The sequence below is a fragment of the Maniola hyperantus genome, chromosome 2, assembly GCF_902806685.2.
Source record: "Maniola hyperantus chromosome 2, iAphHyp1.2, whole genome shotgun sequence".
Classification (NCBI taxonomy): domain Eukaryota; kingdom Metazoa; phylum Arthropoda; class Insecta; order Lepidoptera; family Nymphalidae; genus Maniola; species Maniola hyperantus.
The window spans coordinates 11,261,517-11,283,073 of record NC_048537.1 but is presented as its reverse complement, the minus strand read 5'-3'; the positions used below and the strand labels follow the sequence as shown (position 1 = coordinate 11,283,073).

At 37.5% G+C, this 21,557-nt stretch overlaps 2 protein-coding genes across 5 annotated transcripts in view; one reads left to right on the top strand and one right to left on the bottom strand.

Moving 5' to 3' along the window:
- The window catches only part of Lpin (phosphatidate phosphatase LPIN), a 35,218-nt gene extending 22,412 nt beyond the window's left edge, over positions 1-12,806 (top strand). For 2 of the 3 annotated variants that reach the window (XM_034978380.2, XM_034978387.2), the window contains 10 exons: positions 860-1,007; positions 1,531-1,723; positions 2,136-2,257; positions 4,535-4,755; positions 5,497-5,618; positions 6,129-6,277; positions 6,513-6,651; positions 7,088-7,303; positions 7,626-7,729; positions 11,772-12,806. In XM_034978380.2, coding sequence (XP_034834271.1) covers positions 860-1,007; positions 1,531-1,723; positions 2,136-2,257; positions 4,535-4,755; positions 5,497-5,618; positions 6,129-6,277; positions 6,513-6,651; positions 7,088-7,303; positions 7,626-7,729; positions 11,772-11,916 — 1,559 coding nt within the window. In that variant the 3' untranslated portion in view covers positions 11,917-12,806. Of the gene's footprint in view, positions 1-859; positions 1,008-1,530; positions 1,724-2,135; positions 2,258-4,534; positions 4,756-5,496; positions 5,619-6,128; positions 6,278-6,512; positions 6,652-7,087; positions 7,304-7,625; positions 7,730-8,394; positions 8,550-11,771 lie in introns of all 3 variants that reach the window. The other variant, XR_004674815.2, reaches the window with a different exon arrangement.
- A 2,612-nt stretch (positions 12,807-15,418) lies between these two features.
- RpLP0-like (ribosomal protein LP0-like) lies at positions 15,419-19,020 on the bottom strand. 2 transcript variants are annotated; one of them, XM_069506341.1, is made up of 5 exons: positions 18,843-19,020; positions 18,510-18,754; positions 17,098-17,346; positions 16,448-16,685; positions 15,419-16,386 (listed from the first exon to the last, which is right to left on the bottom strand). In XM_069506341.1, exons 1-4 carry the CDS (start codon positions 18,868-18,870, stop codon positions 16,467-16,469), a joined length of 741 nt encoding a protein of 246 aa, XP_069362442.1. In that variant the 5' UTR covers positions 18,871-19,020; the 3' UTR covers positions 15,419-16,386; positions 16,448-16,466. The 2 variants fall into 2 exon arrangements, with proteins under 2 accessions (XP_069362442.1, XP_034834359.1); XM_034978468.2 differs by lacking the exon at positions 15,419-16,386 and having other exon boundaries at positions 16,399-16,685.
- Between the last annotated feature and the right edge of the window lie 2,537 nt (positions 19,021-21,557).

The window sequence follows — 21,557 nt, the reverse complement described above, 5'->3', positions numbered from 1 at the left end:
CCGCTTTTCCTTTTATATATTTAGATATAGAAAATATAATAATATACAAATACTGTTCCAATTTTGATTATAATTTGATGCAGTAGAAAAACCGAGACATAACTTCAACAGAAGTTCACGCGAGCGAGGCCGACGGCATAAACTAGCCCGTACCTAACCTAACAGATGTTGTCAAATGTACTGCAGACATAACAATGTCCATTGTTTTCATTGAATAATTGTGTCATAGAACAAAGAAAAAATATTCTAATTCATTATTATTATCAAATCAGCATTCACCTACGTAATAATTACGATAAGCGCTATTAGTTACCGTTAATACTCGATATGACACCAAAACTAATTTTCAAAAATATAATAACGCAACTTATCTCTACTAACTTTTAAAAGGTAAAGGGATGTGAACTAAAGTCTCAAGGCAGTTCATGTATCTACTAGATGATGCCCACGACTTCGTCCGTGTGAATTTTAGTTTGTAAAAACCCTGTCGAAATCAAAAGTTTCAGCCATTCCAAATTTCAGCCAAATCTGTTCCAACATGGTGCGAAAGAGTCAAACATCCAAACTTTCATATTTGTAATATTATTAGGATTTTCGGACGTATCCCTGAATACTCGAAAGCTTATTAAGAAAACTTTATTCTGAATGGCTGCGGGGACAAAAGATCGGACTCTCAAAAATCCCATATTTTTTAAATTGTATCGGTAATAAATAGAGCAGACATATCAGGCGAAGATTGAGTTTGACTTTAGGGATAAAATTCCAAACACGATTGCTCTTTTATACGATAAATTTAAAGTGCCCTTAAATTATAAGAACTGTTTTATTATAGCCATAAAATTTTGTTTGAAATATGCAGTTGGTGGTAACGCCGGCATACAAACCGGGCCCACGGAGGAAGAGTACGAGTCCGGCAACGGGCCGTCGCTGCCGCAGTCGCCCAACTCGCCCGCCTCGCTCGACGCGCCAACCCTCGACTCGGACGACGATGAAAAACTGCTTGCCAAGTGAGTTGATGTCGTTGTTGAAAGCGCCAGACGTACTTTGGAAGGCCAATACCCCTTCGGGTCGGTCAGTGGCTTCTCATCACCTTAGGCACGATAAGTCTACCGTCCTTTCAAACCCCCCCCCCCCCCCCCCCCCCCCCCCCCTTCTACGACGCAAATATAAAATACGAAGACGAATAATGTGAACATGGTGGCACTACTATTAGTGATTGTCCTAACATAATATCACCGTAGGTATTGGACTACATCAAAAATAAATTATTTCTCAGTGATTATTAAATAGAGGGTCTTCCAAAATATGTAAAATTCACGTACGTTAGTTTGAAGTATTATAACCGTTTTAAATTATCGATTAAACTAAAAAAGTACGTCATTATGATGTGACGTCACATTCCAGTATTCCATAGAATATCGCACACTAAGTGCGCGTTTCGACGTTTGATAAAAAGTTACTGATTTGACAAGTTGTCAAATACTGTATTGTTATTATCTTGTGAATGAATCAAAATCGTTTGTCTATCAGGGGCCAGGTATCGGTGATGGCGCGAGAGGGCGCGGTGTCGCGCGCGCTCAGCTACGAGGAGTTCTGCATGCAAGGCGCCGCGCTCGCCAGCACGGGGCAGCTCGAAGTGCGGCTGGGCACTCGCCGCATGCCGTGGCGCAGCGCCGGCCCGCTGCTGCTGTCCTTGTTGGCTTACCGGCGACCGCTGCCTAACGTGAGTAAATGTAACTTTGACACTTAAGGGTTAACATCAGCAGAATGCAGAATCATACCTTTAGGGTGCCCGTCCAATCATGCATCATAGATAAGTCAAATAATAAACCTTTCAGGTTTAGGAATTTTGGTTTTGGGAACTCTTTGATTTTCCGGAATAAAAAATATGGCCATCCTTGAGATGCAAGCTATCTCTGTACCAAATAATCGTTTTCGTCAAGATTAGTTAACCGGGTGGGCTATAGACGCTTTCGCATTATTAGTATGGATGACGTGATAATTTATCACGTCGCAGCGTCGTCTATCTAAACCCGTTTCCGCTCCGCTTCAATGGACAGCGACCATATTTTATGCTATTTAATTTTCTTGGTAAATAAAAAGATAAAACAATGAGAAATGTTTATATTTGGCAGCGAGTGTTGGAGGAGCTAGAGAAAGGTGAGAAGGGCGAGGAGTCGGCCAGCAGCCGAGCGGACGAGGCCAAGCCGCGCTCCTACTCGTGGTGGTACTGGCGACGCTCCAACACCGACAAAAGGTTTGTTTTTCTCCGGACAATTTTGTTCCTGAACGTTCGACATATAAGAGAGAATAGGGATGGTGCTACTAGTCAAATCTACCATTTTTATCAAACAAAAAACCGGGTAAGTGCGAGTCAGGCTCGCGCAACGAGAGTTCCATACTACAGTCGTATTTTGTCGACATTTTGCACGATAATTCAAAAATAAAAAATAAATAATAATCTGTTTTAGAATGCACAAGTGAAGACCTTTCATATGATATCCCACTTGATATAGTTATCTTACTTCGAAAATTGAAAATACTAATTATTAGTTCATGACCACAATTTAATTTTTTTTGTGTGATGTAACCACAAATTCACGGTGTTCAGATTTTTCCCCGAATGTCAGCTATAAGACCTACCTACCTGCCAAATTTCATGATTCTAGGTCAACGGGAAGTACCCTGTAGGTTTCTTAACAGACCGACAGACAGACAACAAAGTGATCCTATAAGGGTTCCGTTTTTTCCTTTGAGGTATGGAACCCTAAAAATGCTCTCTTAGTATGGGATCTTGTTCATACATATAGTATGCGACAGGTCGAGACAGCAATCGGGGTGGGGACGCCCCGCAGACCCGCATGTTACCGGTCACCTGATATTATGAACTAGCTGACCCGCTCCGACGTATCTCAGAAATTTTGGAAATTCTGAGTATTTCTTAGTTAGAAAACTCGAAAAATGACGTACTTTCCTACTTTTCACCTTTTATTCATATTAATTTCTTTCACTCTTACGTCATAAGGAACCTACTGCCAAAATGACATATTTATTCAAGCAGTTTAGGCTGTTTTAATAGTCATTAGTCAGTTAGTCATTATATTCATTCATTTTTAGTATGTTTTTTTATATGTATAGATAGATTGAGTGTACAAGTCAAGTCAAGTCAAAGTCAAAGTCAAATGATTTATTCAAAATAGGTAATAAATTACTCTTATTGATTGTCTGGTATAGTGTTAGATTTGTAAGATAATATAGTGGTGATAATTATAACGCAAACTTAAAACTAAAGCTACGAGGGTTCCAAACGCGCCCAGGTCTGAGAAGAGCCCACAACAAACTCAGCCGGGTAACAATGTATGTTAGTCATAGAGATATGAAACAACTCATTCATATCTCTATGACTAACATACATTCTAGATTCATTACGTACATTCCAGATATAGGTACTAAAGTTCCATTTCTATAAGCATGTTTCGACTCACATTATCTAAAAATACTTTAAATTCCTGTGCTATACTACACGTGGGATGGGACGGCGAAGAGTGCCATCGATCATTGTTTGAATGCAGTCTGTACTTGTGACCTTGAAGATGTAAATATGAAATGACATGAATTGACATGGTTTTTAGGGTTCCATTCCATACCTTCCGTCCGTCCGTTCGTCCTCCTTCCTTGCGTAGTTTAAAAGATCTAAGCCTGCATACAGACAGCGGGAAGCAACTTTATTTTATACTATTTACAAAGTGATGGAAATATTTTCGTCGACTAGTCCCGGCGGCACACGTCAGTCAATACAACAGGGAATCGAGCCAACGCTTGTATGATACAAACGAACTCGGTCCAAAATTTCCCAGACCGTGACCTTGGAACGAATACAATTTTCCTATTTTGGATATCGGATCGCTTTTTGGACTCGAGACAAATACTTACACATTTGTTTTCAGTAAATCTTTTCTTTCTTTTTATAATCGTCCGACAATGCCAATGTGTGAATTTAGGTTTGAGAGGCACCTTTATCGCTGACTAGATGATGCCCGCGACTTCGTCCACGTGGATATAGGTTGTTTGAAAGTCCCGCGGGAACTCTTTGATTTATCTGGGATTAAAAGTACCCCATGTGCAAATTCAGGCTATCTCCATTAGTTTCAGCCAAATCAGTTCAGATAATGTGGCGTGAAATCACCATATTTAAGTTTTTATTTAAATTATTTTCGACATTCGTTATTGTGGCTTATTTATATAATACTAGCTTACGTCCACGTGGACTACACAAATTTCAAACCCCTATATTATATCCCCTTAGAGGTTAAATTTTCTCAAATCCTTTCTTAGCTATCTGCATGCTAAATTTCAGGTTGATATCTTATTTAAAGAAGCTTTTTAATGGTGATGCATGATGGTAGCACAGCCCCAAAACTTAAAAGAGAAGTCATGACATTTCGAGGATATTCATTCATTCATTTTCACACCTGTGTAAAAGCTTTTGTGTACAGCCGAATTGGCATTATCTTAAGAATTTTTTTCTCTATAGGTCAGAATCTTCGCAGCCCAAAGACGATATTCAAGATATAACACCACAAAGTGACACGGCAAAAAGTATGACACCAAAAACAGAATTAGTCGACGAAGATCAGGTAGACCACTGGACGGAGGGGAACATGGAGCCGCCCCAACGTGTGACAGACGTCGATCCAGTCATCAAATTTGAGGAAGTAATGGAAGTCGAGGAAACTACGCCAATTATTCCTACTCGTAAGTGCTTTTCTTAACGTGATGTTTTATTACGTATCCGTACTTGTATTATTAATGCAAAAATGTGTCTGTCTGCCTGTCTGTCTGTTTCATACCTTTTTAGGCCATGAACTCCATGAAGGCCTAATTGCGGAATACAATGATATCTCAATAAAATAAACTTCTGAGTCGTTTATAATTTTGCCGAAGTCCAAACCGTGGTAATAAATTATCTTAATCTTATTATGATCCCAATTTCTAATTTGGTTCATACACACACACATGCAAACTGTGGTACCAACTCCCTTCGGCGGAGTTCCCACTACAACATGGGGAAAAGGGGCGGATCAATAAATTCCTGAAAGGCGGGCAATACATTGGAGGTTCCTCTGGTGCTACAAATTTTCATGGGTGGCGGTAATCACTTAACATCAGGTGACCCACCTCCTCGTTTGCTCGATATTTTTATTTGAAGATATACAATTTTAAAATCACTACCCATATTACAAATACAAAAGTGTGTTAGTTCGTTGGTTTAATGGTTTATGTTGGCGCGTCCTTCAATCACGTCGCAACGGAGCGACAGTTGACGTCGCATGAGTATAGTTGAAGACCTGAAGAGTGACATAGGCAACTTTGAAAATCAAAGAGTTCCCACGAGATTTGTAAAACCTAAATCCACGCGGACGTAGTCGCGGGAATCAGCTAGTATGTAATTTTTTAAACTTTAATTAGTAATCTAATTTTTGTTCCAACTGCCAGGTGAAATATCGGTACGTCATGATCACAGTTCGTCGGACTCAGAGCACGAAACGCATCACATGAGGACATCGCGGCGGCAGTCCTCCTTTCGCAAGACCTTGCGCCTCTCTTCCGACCAAATTGTAAGATTTTTTCTCAATTATCAGTTAAGTATAGGTATTGTGGCTCAGATTTAAGACAAACAACAGTGTTCATCACACAAAAGTTTGACCAACGAGTCAGTCCATATTATGAATTTTTATTTTTATTATATCTGTTAATCCCGATCGCAGTGAGTCAGTGATTCGTATCCTGTACCAACACTATTTATATTTCGGGAAAAACTGGCAACCCAGGACCCGTCAATTTGTTTGGTTAAAATGAACTTTGGAGTCGGGAGTCTGTGAAGTCAGTCACGCCGCGACAGAGCAGAAGATTAATATATTATGCAGATGTAGAGAACATCATTCGAGTACAGCGACACTGACGCCTAACTGACGGTGACGTCAGTGTCGCCATAGACGCTAGACTTGAAAGTCCACTTTTAAATAAAAATTCGACTATGAGACTATAGTCGAATTAAAATTGACTGCCGAGGCTAAAATGCGGTTACCAGAATGTATTATTATAATACACGCTTATATTTTGACTAGAAAAAGCTGAATCTCCGCGAGGGCATGAACGAGATGGTGTTCAGCGTGACGACGGCGTACCAGGGCACCACGCGCTGCAAGTGCAACGTGTTCCGCTGGCGCCACGACGACAAGGTCGTCATATCCGACATCGACGGCACCATCACCAAGTAACTATTGGCTAAGAACTATTATAAAGGAAGAAGGAAAGAAAAATCTATATTTTAGGCAATATAATCCTTCACAAAACTCTTAATATAAGTGATATAAAACATAAAGTGAAATTTAAAGAATTTTAATCTACCAGAGAGCCATTATCAATAAATTGCTAGTAAAATTTAATTTCAGTTAGTATGTAAGTTCGATTTTCAACCCTTGCCTGAGTGTAATGTGTCTTCCCGACAGGTCGGACGTGCTGGGCCACATCTTCCCACTGGTGGGCAAAGACTGGGCGCAGTCAGGTGTGGCTCAACTCTTCACTAAGATCAAGAACAACGGCTACCAGCTGCTCTACCTGTCCGCTCGCGCCATTGGACAAGCCAGGGTGAGTTGCTATAAAGTTTATACCTTTAGACCGCGGCTTCGAAGCTGTAGGAACTGGAGCGGCTCTAACGTTATCTGGAAGTGATTTAGTAGAGTTCTGATACGATGCCACGTAGAAACCGACCAGGGGTATGGGCTTTAATGGAACTGCCATACCCCTTCCAGGTTAAGCCGCTACCATCATAGACTCCATCTTCACTTATCATCCAGGTGAGATCGCAGTCAAGGTTTAACTTGTAATGGAATAAAAAAAGTTTTTTACCCTTAACCATTTTTTCACTATCGTAATTTACATACTTTCAGAAAGAATTTAGTATATAATGCATCTATGTGCGAAGTAATACAGATAAATGTACACTATTTCAGGAATATTTTTCACATGTACACTGATTACTCCGAGTATTTCTGGACTGATTTGATTTTTTTTTAATTAATAGGTGACCCGAGAATACCTTCGCTCAATAAAGCAAGGCGAAGTGTGCCTGCCGGACGGACCCCTGTTGCTGAACCCCACGTCGTTGCTGCGCGCCTTCCACCGGGAGGTCATCGAGAAGAAGCCGGAGGAGTTCAAGATCCAGTGTCTCGCTGATATCAAGGCGCTGTTCCCGACGGGTTCAAACCCGTTCTATGCGGGATATGGCAATAGAGTCAATGTAAGCTTTAACAGATGTTTCATAATCTATATATATAAATATGAATTGACGTTTGTTAGTCAATAGTGCAACGGGCGGGGTTTGAACCGTCGACCTTTCAGTTTTCAGTCCACTCCTTTACCCGTTGAGCTATTGAGGTTTTTTTGTGTGATAGTGTGGATTACATTCTATAGAAAATCTAGCTTATGCCCGGGACTTCGTCCGCGTGGACTACACAAATTTCAAACCTCTGTTTTACCCCGTTAGAGATTTAATTTCCTAAATCCTTTCTTAGCGGATGTCTTTCCTTTTATATATACGTGTAAATGTCACCTGTTTGCAGGATGTCTGCGCGTACCAGGCCGTCGGCATTCCTATCGTGAGAATATTCACGATCAACTACAAGGGGGAGCTCAAGCACGAGCTGACCCAGACATTCCAGTCGACGTGAGTTGCCCACATTTATAAATAAAATACACATACGATAACTGTATACACCCGTCGTGTCTCACACCCGTTACACATATATAGTACGCGACAGCAAGTTGAGATGGCAATCGGGGTGTGCGGCGGGGGGACGCCCCACAGCGCGGGGGCTATGCGGGTATGCGGGGCGTCCCCACCCCGATTGCCTTCTCGACCTGGCCTCTACTATACACGCTAGTCGCTAACTACTGATAATATTATGTGCACTCTCTATACCAAAGTGACGAAATCTAAAATGATTTTTGTAGTTAGAAATTCATCCTCCTAATTTTAGTTCCTAAAAATAACATTTTGGATTTAAGTCACTTTTATTTCGAGGGTGCCCATCACTGACCTCTACTAATACACGCTGGACTTGCAATTGCCGAGCTGTTTTTGAAGCAACTAAATTTTCCCCATTTTAACGCTGATGGCAGCAGTGAGCGTAATGTGAGTGTACTCGGAACAAAATGTTAATGATACGACATCTGTCTAAACGCAACCATTTGATCATGTCAATTTTCCCGGTACGGTCGATGGGGCGGGCGCTTCAAATCGGCCCTAAAATATTCTTCCAGCGTACTTGTATATATTCATTTCAGTGGTGCCCATATATTATTATTATAAGCAGTTTATTTTTATTTCAGTTACCACGTGCAAAGTGACATGGTCGATGATTTCTTCCCACCACAGAAACGCGATAGAGTCATTAGCTAATAGCTAGCCGTCAATAAAATTTGATATAGTCTTAAAATAATGGACTTTTCCAAAAATATGAATTTGCGAGCAGACGAGAGTTCTGGTAAGCCGGATGGCATGAAACTGGGCTTGTCACTTTAAACATCGCGCATCATCATACATTATGCCGGAAACACACCACTCCTACCCAAAGCCACGCCATACGCGATAGGTCGAGTCAATGATCATGTTATCATTGTATGTCATGTTATGGTATTATGTAAAAAATCGGTCAAGTGCAAGTAAGACTCTCACACGAAGGGTTCCGTACCATCATCGTCGAATAATAACACTTTGTAAATTGTTATAGCGGCAATAGAAATACACTTTCTGTGAAAATTTCCACTCTCTAGGTAGTATGGTTCACGAGATATAGTTATTTGTAGAGCGCTATCCCTTCTAACTCGTGCGTTTTGTATCTTCTGTCTTACTCATCAGCGAGCATGACATTTATACGCCATGTAAAATATGAACGTAGCTTGTCTCTGGTATAATGTCATTGTGTGTGACGTCCTGCAGCTCATGAACGTAAAAAGATGGCGGGTAGCGTTTTCGCGGCGAAATTTAAAATGAAAAATTTAAATGCATTTTTATTGCACTTATCGATCGAATAAAAGTTTTGTAAATTTTTTGGTAGTTTATTATCATTTTAGAATAAAATTAAGACACTTTTCAAAAAAAAGATTTCCCTCCCCGATTGCTATCTCGACCTGTCGCGTACTACACTTAACTGTCGTGAATTGTGACACTGCAGACTGCACAGTACGAAGTGAAATCGTCAAAATTTTGAGATAGCACATCTTGCCAGTTCACAGTCTATAAGTCAAAAACACCAAGCGTGTGTTGTCGAGTGTTCATAGAATATACCTACCTATAGTCAACTGTTTTAACTATAGGTAAACTGTCTGGTCAAAAGTACGGTTCACCTTTAAAATAAGGACTAAAAACGTACTTTTGACATGGACACAAAAATGTTAAATGGCGCGTGAGGAGTGAAATTTTACGCGTTATACAATAATTTGTCAAGACTCAGCATACGTGGCGTGGCGTGGTAGGATGGCGTGCTACCTAGTGTGCCCGGCTCATTATAATCCTCTAAATCACGTTACCTAATAATACTGACAAATAACTCAGTGATCATCGACATGTCATCTTTCGTATATAATTTTACTATCTGTATATTTTTCACGTTCTTTTAATCTTATTAACTCAATATGCCAATGAATTAACTTGCCTTTACAAATCTATTTCTTCGGTCAAATAATAATAGTCATTATTTATTACTATAAATATAAAATCATTTTTCATGCACTTGTCCCTGATGTTTCGATGTGTGGATAATAATTGCCAAATGTTATGTGATTTGGAATTTTAATTACCAAATTGACTATATTTTATTTTCTAACAAGTTAATGCCTGCTTCTTCGTCCGCGTGGACGAACTCCTATTTTACCCCCTTAGGGGTTGAATTTTAAATTTTAGTGGATGTCTAGGTCATAATAGCCATCTGCATACCAAATTTCAGCCTGATCCGTCCAGTAGCTTAAGCTGTGCGTTGATAGATTAGTCAGCCAGTCGGTCAGCTTTTTCTTTTATATACTTACAAAATTTTATTCCACAAGATACGGAACACAATTAGATAGTCTAAAAGTCGGTTAGAAATATCGTCTAGGAATATGCAGCTTTTAACATCTGGTTTAAGGCGTAATTACACTCACTGTACTCGTAACTCTGGTGTTGGTATCATTTTTGTGTTGTTGGACTTGTGTCATTGATATTTTACACTTTTGATAAGATTATTTAAAAAAAATTAAAATAAAATGGTGAGCAAAGTGATTACCGCCGCCCATGAACGTTTGCAGTACCAGAGGAACCACCAATAGGTTATTGATGTTGTATTATCAACAAAGAAATTTCGGTCTGCATTTTTGTAGTTGATGAATAGACTGAAATGAGACAAAAAATGTCTTCAAGAAAAGGGACAATAGGCTACTTGACTCATATCTAATTTCGTCCAATAAATGATTATTTATATAGTATTTTGCTTAAAACAACGAAATATATCAATAACAATTATTAAAAACGCAGGATGGATATATAAATCCAATTTAAAAAAATACAATTTTTATTTTTATTTGAAACGCAGAAAACGCTGTCAGCCATGATGTGACGTCATTAAATATGTAAACAAAGAAATGTCATTCCTATGTCACGCGGGGACTAACGTAGTATCCATATATATAAAATTTAGAGTCCTGACTAACTTATATATCAACGCACAGCCTAAACATCTAAACAGCTGGTCCTAGATACATGAAATTTGGTGAGTGTGTTCTTTGTAGGTAAAGAGAAGGTATCCACTAGGAAAGGATTTTTTGAAATTCCACCTCTGAGTGGGTTAAATGGAGGTTTGAAATTTATGAAGTCCACGCGGGCGAAGTCACGAGCATAAGCTAGTTTTTATATATTTCTAAAAACTCATAGTAAACGTAAAAAAATATCGTTTTCTCTTTATAAATTGAATAAGTTATTAAGTAAGACTTACAACAAAGTGATCTTTGCAAAAATAAATTTGGGTTGAAGTCGTTAGTCCCTTTAAGCAATTCTTTGCGTGTTACGTATATTTATTTCACTGGGCACTCTAATCCACAACTTTCCTGTGGTCTTTATCGATGCGTTTTTTACATTCTCGGATGATACAATAACGATAATCACTATATTTTTCATGTAAACTAGTATAGAAGTCATGTTTATTAAACTTTGGTAGGTTATGCTCAGTATATATAATGTACTCTGTGGTTATGCTGTTGTTTACAAATGCATGACGTCAGAGCACAGATAATCTATCGGCCAAACATGGCCGACAGTGTTTTCACCTGTCTAAGAAAAATATTTTTTTAAATTAAAGTTTTACGGTTTTTAGGACGCAAAAAAATATAGTGTTAATTTTTTTGATATAATTGGACAAATATTAACCATTTAAGACCAACTTAAAAAAATAGTCAAGTAGCCTATTTATGATTATGAACCTACTTATTAAAGAAGTGTTTGTCACATAGTGATAAGTATTGACAGGCGATAGTGACGTCGCATCGCAAGAACGGCGTGGCACCTCAATGCGATTCCCATGTAAAATTCCACTGTTGTAGAATGTTTACGATGCATGAGACATCGAACCGCAAGTATTGTGGAAGGGCCTTTATTGGTGCTCAGCCTCTGCCATTCTAAAGATCTAGGTTTTCATCAAAATACTATACGCTAAACGTTCTTGTATTGGTTCCCACAGGTACTCGCATATGTCGGTGTTAGTCGACCAGGTGTTCCCGCCGGCGCAGTGCGAGCCGAGCGACGAATTCTCTCAGTGCGCGTACTGGCGCGAGCCGCTGCCCTTACTGGACTTGCCTGCCCAGACGCCGCCCGCTCCACATTAGACTAATATATACACGTGCCAACACGTAATGGCAATAATACACGCCAAGTGATATCAATTGGCACTTGCTAATGTGGAAATTACTATACCAAATCAAATATTCAACGTGATGAAGAAATTAGTAAATCACCAGTAAGGAAATTTTTAAACCCTGAAAAGGGTCTTGATGAAAATAAGGTGGAAAACCAGTTGTGTGCTAAAGAATATGTTTCCCAAAATGATAAGAAATCCTATGATATTGGCGTTCAAGCTTCATTCGAGTTTAATTCTGTCAGCGCCGAGTATCACGGATGATATGATGGATGAGGTTCTTCCATCGGATTCAAATAAAACAAATGACAGTGCACTTTGTAATACAGATGGGATATCACTGAAACAATTGTTCCTATGACCTAGGCACGAAATTTGGTGCAGGTTAGCTTGTATCCCGGGAACGGACGTAGGATATTTTCTGTCGCGGAAAATCAAAGAGTTCCTTTAAGATTCCTAAAAAACCTATACCGACGTGAATTAGGTTTCGGGCATAATTTATTATGTACAAAGTTAGCTTTCATCCTGCAGATAGGAATAGCATAATTTTTATCGCGTAAAATCAGAGTGCCTACGGAATTTTTCAAAGACTAAATCGCTATAACTACACTATACGCTGTATACTTATTATGACCCACCTTGTACCGCAACCCTTGAAAACCAGATCTAGCCTAAAAAATTGTATGGCTAAGATATATTCCAAACAATATCTAGCCGTTTTGCCTGTAACTGGCTTTATAAAATTCCATGTATTATGGTGAAAAGCAGGGTGAATAGTGAAGTGAACAGCTCAAAAAGTATGGACTTATAAACTGTATGTGAATTTGGTATGAGTATGAATAAACTAGTGAATTTTAACAATTCCATTGTGTAATGTTTTTAGATTAACATATTATAACGCGTCATTTTTAATGGATTTTCTAGAACAAAATCCAATATATTAACTAGGGCGACACAATATGGCGGATACGATTTCCCTTTCTTAGTTTGGACGCGTTATACATTGTATAGGGTGTGCCTGTATTGTAAGGCTTAGCAGTAAGAGCACTGTAAGCTTATTTAACCACAATTTATTTAGCAAATTCAACTCTCAACTGCTCGTTGTTTCTGTTAGCTGGCCCTATTATGACGACCAATCAGGTTAACCGTTGATTTTGTATTGATGATCAACATTCAAGAATTTCTCTTAATCTAAACGTTGCCCTATCAATCAGCCTCCCAATTGTGTAAGAATAACCATTTCATGGCTATCGCAATCGTCAAGAAATTCTGCCCTTTGATTGGCTGTGAAAAAATGTAAACAGCGAATCAACCAATCAAAGGGCAGAATTTCTTGACGATTGCGATAGCGATGAAATGGTTATTCTTACACAATCGGGGGGCAGATCACGGTCACAGATTGATTTGATGCCAGATTAGTGGCAGAAACACACCTATGTTATGACAAGATTTCTTGTAGTGCGTTTCGAGTTATTCTGATCAAAGAAAATACTACTTTATTTTTTTAGATTTAATTTTACTCAACACATGTTCCGTTCCAAAAGTATATTATCTATAGAGTTAGTACAAGTTTGCGTAACGACAAGTTAGATAAATTACAAGTGTTGAAAGTGTTGAAACTTAGAAATGTTTAAACAGTATAACATCAAAGTAAAAGGTACAAAGCCTCAAATAAAATCTCGTACACTAGTGCACCAAGCGGAATAGAAACCAAGCAAGAAAAGAAGTGCACCCAAGCGGGGTACAGGTAACGCCAAACTTTTTGATCGCTCTGAAGTGGCGACCACCTGTAGCATTGCATTAGCATTAAACAGGTATCAGCGAAAGACGGCGGGGAGCACACCTTCGAGCCCGCGTTATTGCTTGGTTGCTTTGTGCTTATTATACCAGAGCAAACAAAAATATTTGCATCACCGATAAAATTCACTCAATTCTTCAAAATAGAAAGTTTAGGTCCTTTTTACTTTGACGTGGCGAATTCCGTTGTACAAAATCTCTAAACTAAATTGACCAGTTTAAATCAAGTGCTAACTGCTAACCCTTTTCCACAAGGAGTGTTATGAAAGGGATAACATATTAGACCTATCAATTTAATTCAGTTTAAAGATTGTATATAATGCGTAAAATTTAACTCCTCACACACCGTTTTAACTTTTTGTGTCAAATTTAATGTCAAAAGTCCTTATTTTAAAGTCAAACCGTACCTTTGACATGATAGTTGACCCATTGAGTTAAAAAAGCAATTTTTTACGGACTACGCAACAGAATTCGGTTTCGATACCTAATGTTCTGAAGTTTCAGAGTAGTGCAAACTCGTACTCGTGCATTAGACCGTGTAATGTGTATCGTTGTGGCGGGTAAACCCGTCGTAGAGTAGATGTAGCTTAGATTGATTTGACTTTGATATTTTACTTAGTCGTCGGTATTATGAGCAGAGTAATGACACGTGATATAGTGATCTCAAGCTCAGCTATATCGCGGTGGGACAGAGTTGCCGTTGGCGACGTGGCATAAATATAGTGATAGCAAACATAACCATAGGAAATATGATTTATCTTGTACATCTACCAACTTACCATAATTTACTAAAGCTTCCGACACGTTCAAGCGGATTGACGTCAAGCACGTAGATTTTTGCGTCAGTCATTTTGACCGTTTACAATGGCTGATTGACGCTTGAGTTAAGCATTTACGTTCTTGACGCGTGATTGATGCGATTTTGTATTTTCACTTGACGCGTTGTTCGCGTCGGCTTGATCAAGCATAGCTCATTCGCACGTCGACGTCGCTTTATTTTGGGACAACGGCGAAAATTATAGTAGCGAACAATGGTACGGAAAAGACTTTTTATTATTACCATTTCACTATACCGAGTCGTCGAACTCTGGAAAGTAAAACCGCTGTTGTATTTTGATAAAAATCACTTTGTTTGACCACCTCTGGACTCTGAAGTACGACGATGACGTACGAAATGAATTCTCTTGTTGCTTGACGGGCGCATTGATGCAGCTTGATCAAGCAAAACAAATCTACGTGCTTGACGTCAAGCCGCTTGACCGTGTCGGGACCTTTTAAGTGGTCTACTTGTTTACTTGGGTTCCCAATCAGTGCAGCAAGCTATTCAAATAGCAAATAGTTGGGCCGATTCTCTTGTACACAACCTCTAAACTAAACTAAATTAACAGGCCTAAATCTAGTGCTATCCTTTTGCGCAAGCAACATTATGATAGGGATAGCAATAGATTTAGACGTGCTATTTTAGTTTAGTTTAGAGATTGTGTACGACGGAATTAGCCACAGTTACAAACTATAATCAAATAAGGTTAGTTTTAAGTTACGTCATAAATCTACTGGATGATATATTTTTTCTTTCGGGTTTCAAAGACTGTAATTTGTTAGTTGCGATAACCTAAGAATTATATTTTGCTGATTGTGATGTTAAATAAAAAGCAATGCTTTACTATTGTACTGTGATTATTTGTTTTGTATGTAAGTTATTTTGTTAAAAATAAAAACATTAAATTTAATTATACTAATTTCGTGTCTAGAAAGGCTAGGCCTTTGCTAGATAGTTATTTTATTTTTGTATTTTTAAAACTAGAATGTTTATTAGTGGTAGTATTGAAATATTTTTGATTTAGTTATTGCATTACTTATAAACGATTATCAAAAAAATGCTGGTATTTGATTTGATGTACTTTTTATATATAAATATAATTTATTTCCTCTGAGATTTAAATATATTATGTATTAGATGTGTTATTGCCTTTAATTTCACAAACCTCAAATCCGAATCCAAATATCAGCTTCTGAGCTTTTACAGTTTAGACATACAGGTACTATCTATTAGAGCGGTTAGGCACTGTATCTGATTTGGATCCGTAAAAATACGTTCCGAAGTAGTCACAGAACTACTTGGCACCAGATTCAACTTCCGTCGTCCGGTTTCTCTTCGTCATCCGTGAGTCTCAAATTCGGAACAAATATTCAGATAGAAGTAGTAGTAGTTGTAATATAGTATAGTATATATATTGTTTGTACGAACGCTTTCGCATTTTTCTCAGATTCAAATGGGACATAATATGAATCGCTGGGATTTGGATCAGAGATCGGATTAGGACGTCTGTGCACTCATTCGTATTCGATTTAATACGAATTAGTGCACAAACAGCCTTCATGCGTAAGCAATATTAGTTTTTTTATATACGTATTTTCACGGACTCTGATCGGATGCCGTGCGTAACCGTTCTTATTATTATGACTTTTTCACCCGGATGATAACTAGCTGCAACCAAAATCACATCAGTGCACCAAAGATAGGTAATTTAAAACTTATTTCACCCAACTAGAGCCAGACCTGGAACCTTTTTTTTGTGTTTAGTGAAGGTGGTAAACTGCGTCAGAGTAGTTTTGAGGTTACTTCCAATACAAAATAAGTAACCTAAAAAAGAACTGAATTTGTAACATTTTATTTACTAAAAAAAATATTTTTATATACATACATAAAAAAACAAACGCTGTTTAAGTTTCATCATCATCTTCCATTGGTTCTTCTTGGATAGCATCATCATCATCATCATTATCTCCTTCTTCATCACTTGGTACATCAAGATCTTTGTGGAACCCTTTCCCCTTGGTCCAGTGGCACTTTATAACTACTTTAAATTGAGCCATTTGTCTACCCAAAAGTTTCAAAATGCTTGCTTGTTCTGGTGTCAAGGGTGAACCTTTTTTACAGACCTGAAACAGTGTCATTTAATAGAATGTAAGTGTATATAATTATGTGAAATGTGGCTGATTCTGTAGTACACAATCTAACTAAAATGAAATGTATGAATGTATTGCTGTTTATTTCATAATGCTCCATGTGGAAAATGATAGCAAGTCAGTAGGCTATGTAGTGGCACTGGAGGAACAACAATGCAAAATAGTCTGGCACTCTGCGTTAATATATTAGAGCCCAATTAGGTTTTAGTAGTACAGACCCATGCGCCAGTATTGTGATAATTGGATACTGCCAAACTTCCCACCAGGCCAAACGTACACCAGTTTATCAAATATGATTTCACATTGTTGCCCAGTCAGTGCCAGCCAGGCATAGGTACTGGAGATTAAAATTTAAAATCTATCAACTATTGAAGATTTTATATACCTGATATTCTTTGATGAGGTGAATTACACCCTTCTCTAGACTTGTGGGCAGCCCCAGACGCCTAAGATGTGGTTCAATAGTATGAGAGAAGTCTTCTAGAGGGCCCTGAGGTAATATCACATCTTTGGTCGCAACAAATCCAGCTCTAGCATACTCTGTTGCACGGTAAGTTTTAAACCACTCCAATACATCAATAACATCTCTGTTTGTCATTAGCAGCCCACATTGACCTTTTAACTTTTTTGAAAGCTAAAACAGGAAAGACCACTATATTAACTTTACCTATTACCTACAGAGTTATTATGAAGTACATAATTTTATTGTAACACAGGTTAAATTCTTTGACTTTTTATTTTAGCTTAAGCTTAACTGATGAAAGTAATCATTTTAAAGGGTATTCCACCTTCCTAAATAAGACGTCCTAAATGGTATAGTTACTGTCTAACTAGCCAACTTAACCACTCAATGATACTTTGCCCAACAAGCAAATTATAAGCAAATTTGCTATGTAATTTTTTTTTGATTAATTAACAATTAAACTAAAATTTGTTCAATTTTGATGGTGGCAAAGTAGTCCGGACTTTTAGCCAACATTGCCCACATCGACTTTTCTTCCAAATATAACTCTTAAAAATATGTGAAAAATACCATGACTATAATTTAAGGCTATCTTGGTAAAAGTAACATTGAGTAGCAAAGTTGGCTAGTTTGACGGTAACTATACCATTTAGGACATCTTATTTAGGAAGGTGGAATAAGCCCTTAACTCTACCATCCTGAAAAGGTGGCTAAAAACCAGTTAAGTCAGTCAGTTAAATGTGAAAGTGTGTGTCAGTCTGCTAGCTTTTCACAGCCCAACAGTTCAACCGATTTTGGTGAAATTTAGTACAGAGTTAGCTTACATCCCAGGGAAGGACATAGACTTACTTATACTTTTTATCCTGGAAAATAAAAGAGTTCACATGGGATTTTTAAAAACCTAAATCCACACTGATGAAGTTGCGAGCATCATCTAGTGGATACTGCATAATATAAAAAAGGATCTCTTTCAGACAGTACTCTAGTACTAAGTAGAGCTTCAAAACATTTTTTTATTAAATAAATTTTCCTAGTAATTTTTAATGTTGGTTCAGTAAAAAGTCTTGCATTAAGTCTGCTGACATTTGACTGAAAAACGTAGACTTAAGTCGGCTGCATACTCTCGTGACACATCTACAATGGCTACACTGCATACATCAGAAGCGGACATGCAACCTTGCAAAATACAATCTCAGAATACAAAAAGTAAGATGCAGAATAACTTGTGTTACACTTCAGAATTTTATCTCACAATTTCTGATGATACACACATGGTTACCATTCTCAATGAAAAGTAGAAAATTTTGTAATATAATAAAATTAATAATAAATACCAAGTTCAACTGATCTTCAATTTCATCGCTTTTGGTTCTCCCAAGTGCTACGGCCATGACTTTATTCTTGCCGAAAAAGAATCTTGAATCTTTCCAATCATTTCGTAAATCCTTCAGCTTTGTATTACGCATGTTGTCAACAGTAAATAGAAATATGTGTTCATATTTAGACAATGAATTCCTTATTTCTTCAATTGTTTTTTGTTTCAATAAAAGGCCCTTTTTATTTGTTTTTGTCAAAGAAACTGTAAATAAAAAATATTATGAAAACATCCGTAGTTAATGAAATCAAATAATGAATTCTCTAGTTTTAGGCTGTTTTAGGTTACCTACCTTTTTTGTCACGTTTTGATTTAGGCATTTTGTAAATTAAAATAAATCAAGAATTATTTAATAAGGATTTTAATACTTGCAATACAATGAGAATCGATAAAACTTTACTTTTACGTCTTTTAAAGAAAAAACGTGTTTTATGATTTTCACCAAGCTATGCTAGACACAGACCAATAACATATAGGATAATGCTAGAATAACTTTATTTACATGTCAATCAGTGTTTCCATATGTAAATCGAGAATAGGCTAGTTGACACTTTTTTTAAGTAGGTCTTAAATGGTTAATATTTGTCCTATTAGATCAAAAAAATTAACACTATATTTTTTTGCGTCCTAAAAACCGTAAAACTTTAATTTAAAAATATATTTTTCATAGACAGGTGAAAACACTGTCGGCCATGTTTGGCCGATAGATTATCTGTGCTCTGACGTCATGCATTTGTAAACAACAGCATAACCTACCAAAGTTTAATAAACATGACTTCTATACTAGTTTACATGAAAAATATAGTAATTATCGTTATTGTATCATCCGAGAATGTAAAAACGCATCGATAAAGACCACAGGAAAGTTGTGGATTAGAGTGCCCAGTGAAATAAATATACGTAACACGCGAAGACTTGCTATAAGGTACGGACAGACGTGCTCATTACTAGCACGAAAGCATGCTTTTATTGAGCAAGTGCTCATTAGTAGCACGTGTGTCATGTATTGAGCATGCTTATTTCGAGCATGCTCAAAAATCAACCGACGTTTGATTTTCGAGCATGCTACCTGAGGCGCGGGTAGAAGGGGGCGTGCTCCGAGCGCGTCTGAACAGGGTTTGCTTATTAGCATGTACTCAGTACAACATACAACATATAACTCTACAGTTTATTTAAGCATGCTTATTGCTGGCAAATGTGAACAGTTGCATGAGCATGCTAACATTAAGCAAGCATAAAAGCACGCTTTTTTTTAGCACGTCTGTCCGTACCTTAAAGGGATCCTATATCACTAACGACTGCAACCCAAATTTATTTTTGCAAAGATCACTTTGTTGTAAGTCTTACTTAATAACTTATTCAATTTATAAAGAGAAAACGATAATTTTTTACGTTTACTATGAGTTTTTAGAAATATATAAAAACTAGCTTATGCTCGTGACTTCGCCCGCGTGGACTTCATAAATTTCAAACCCCCATTTAACCCACTCAGGGGTGGAATTTCAAAAAATCCTTTCCTAGTGGATACCTTCTCTTTACCTACAAAGAATACACCCACCAAATTTCATGTATCTAGAACCAGCCGTATAGATGTTTAGGCTGTGCGTTGATATATAAGTTAGTCAGGACTTGAAATTTTATATATATGGATAGGTACTACGTTAGTCAATAGGGATGACATTTGTTTGTTTACATATTTAACACACGTCACATCATGGCTGACAGCGTTTTCTGAGTTTCAAATAAAAATAAAAACTGTATTTTTTTAAATTGGATTTATATATCCATCCTGCGTTTTTAATAATTGTTATTGATATATTTCGTTGTATTAAGCAAAATACTATAATAAATAATCATTTATTGGACGAAATTAGATATGAGTCAAGTAGCCTATTACCGTGTTGAAGGGTTAAAATTACGGTGTTTCTAGATTAAATTACTGTGGATTAGCTAAAAGAATAGGTTACCGTGTAAATTACCGTGTCATTTTTAAAAGAAAAATGTCACGAATTTGCTTTTTAATCAATTATTAATATTATTCTGAATCTATACGGATTTATTCATATTAATATTTTGTTAAATCTCATTAATTTTACATTTCACTCCTTTCTAATTGCTTGAATAAGGACGAAAATAGATTGCTGAGATTTTGATGCTTAAACCCAGAGCAAGAGAAATGCTGCCATTACGAAATATGCTAACGTGACTGAGATTCGTACTCGTATTACGCAGTATATTATGAATTTTTTACGTGATTTTTGTATTACGATGACACGGTCAAGGTAATGGCATGTTTACCTTGACGGTAGATTAGGACTGAATTACGGTGCATCTACGGTAATTACCGTGTACATGGAAACACTGATGTCAATTGTCATTGTAACCATGTGTTTTACTCAGTGGTCAGTGGTACTTACTAAAACGTAGTGATTACATACTCTGAGGCCTTGTCCCACACCACAGATGACTAATATCGTAGGTTGAGTAAAAAATCTAGACAAAGGAACGTTTGCTTTCTCATTCACACTAAAAAGAGAACACAGATAATACTACTAATGTGATAAACAGAGACGCAGCTAACCTATTTTTTGTCCCTTATCGTGTAACCGTTTTTTTTTCAAGGAATACAACTTTAGTTGCAAAACAAACTTTGAGAATTCGTGGCATTATTGTATTTCTCATTAGTTAACTACAAATATTGTTGAGCGGTTTATACAAATATTAACTATGGTAATTGTAATTGTCGTGTTATGCATCGTTATGTCGTGCTATCGCTATCTCACACGCAGTTACACAGTACTTTAGTCTAGCTTTTTAATCAGTCTACGACTCTCTACAGTCTCTCCTTGGCACTTGAATGACATTCATTGACAGTGGGGCGCTGATGGAGAACAAAGGCTAATATTCAAACAAGAACAAAGGGGCTTTGCAAAGGGGACACTCACAGATATACCAGATACGCAACAGAACTAGCGTGGCCCCCTCAGTCCCTCTCTTTAAGTACTTC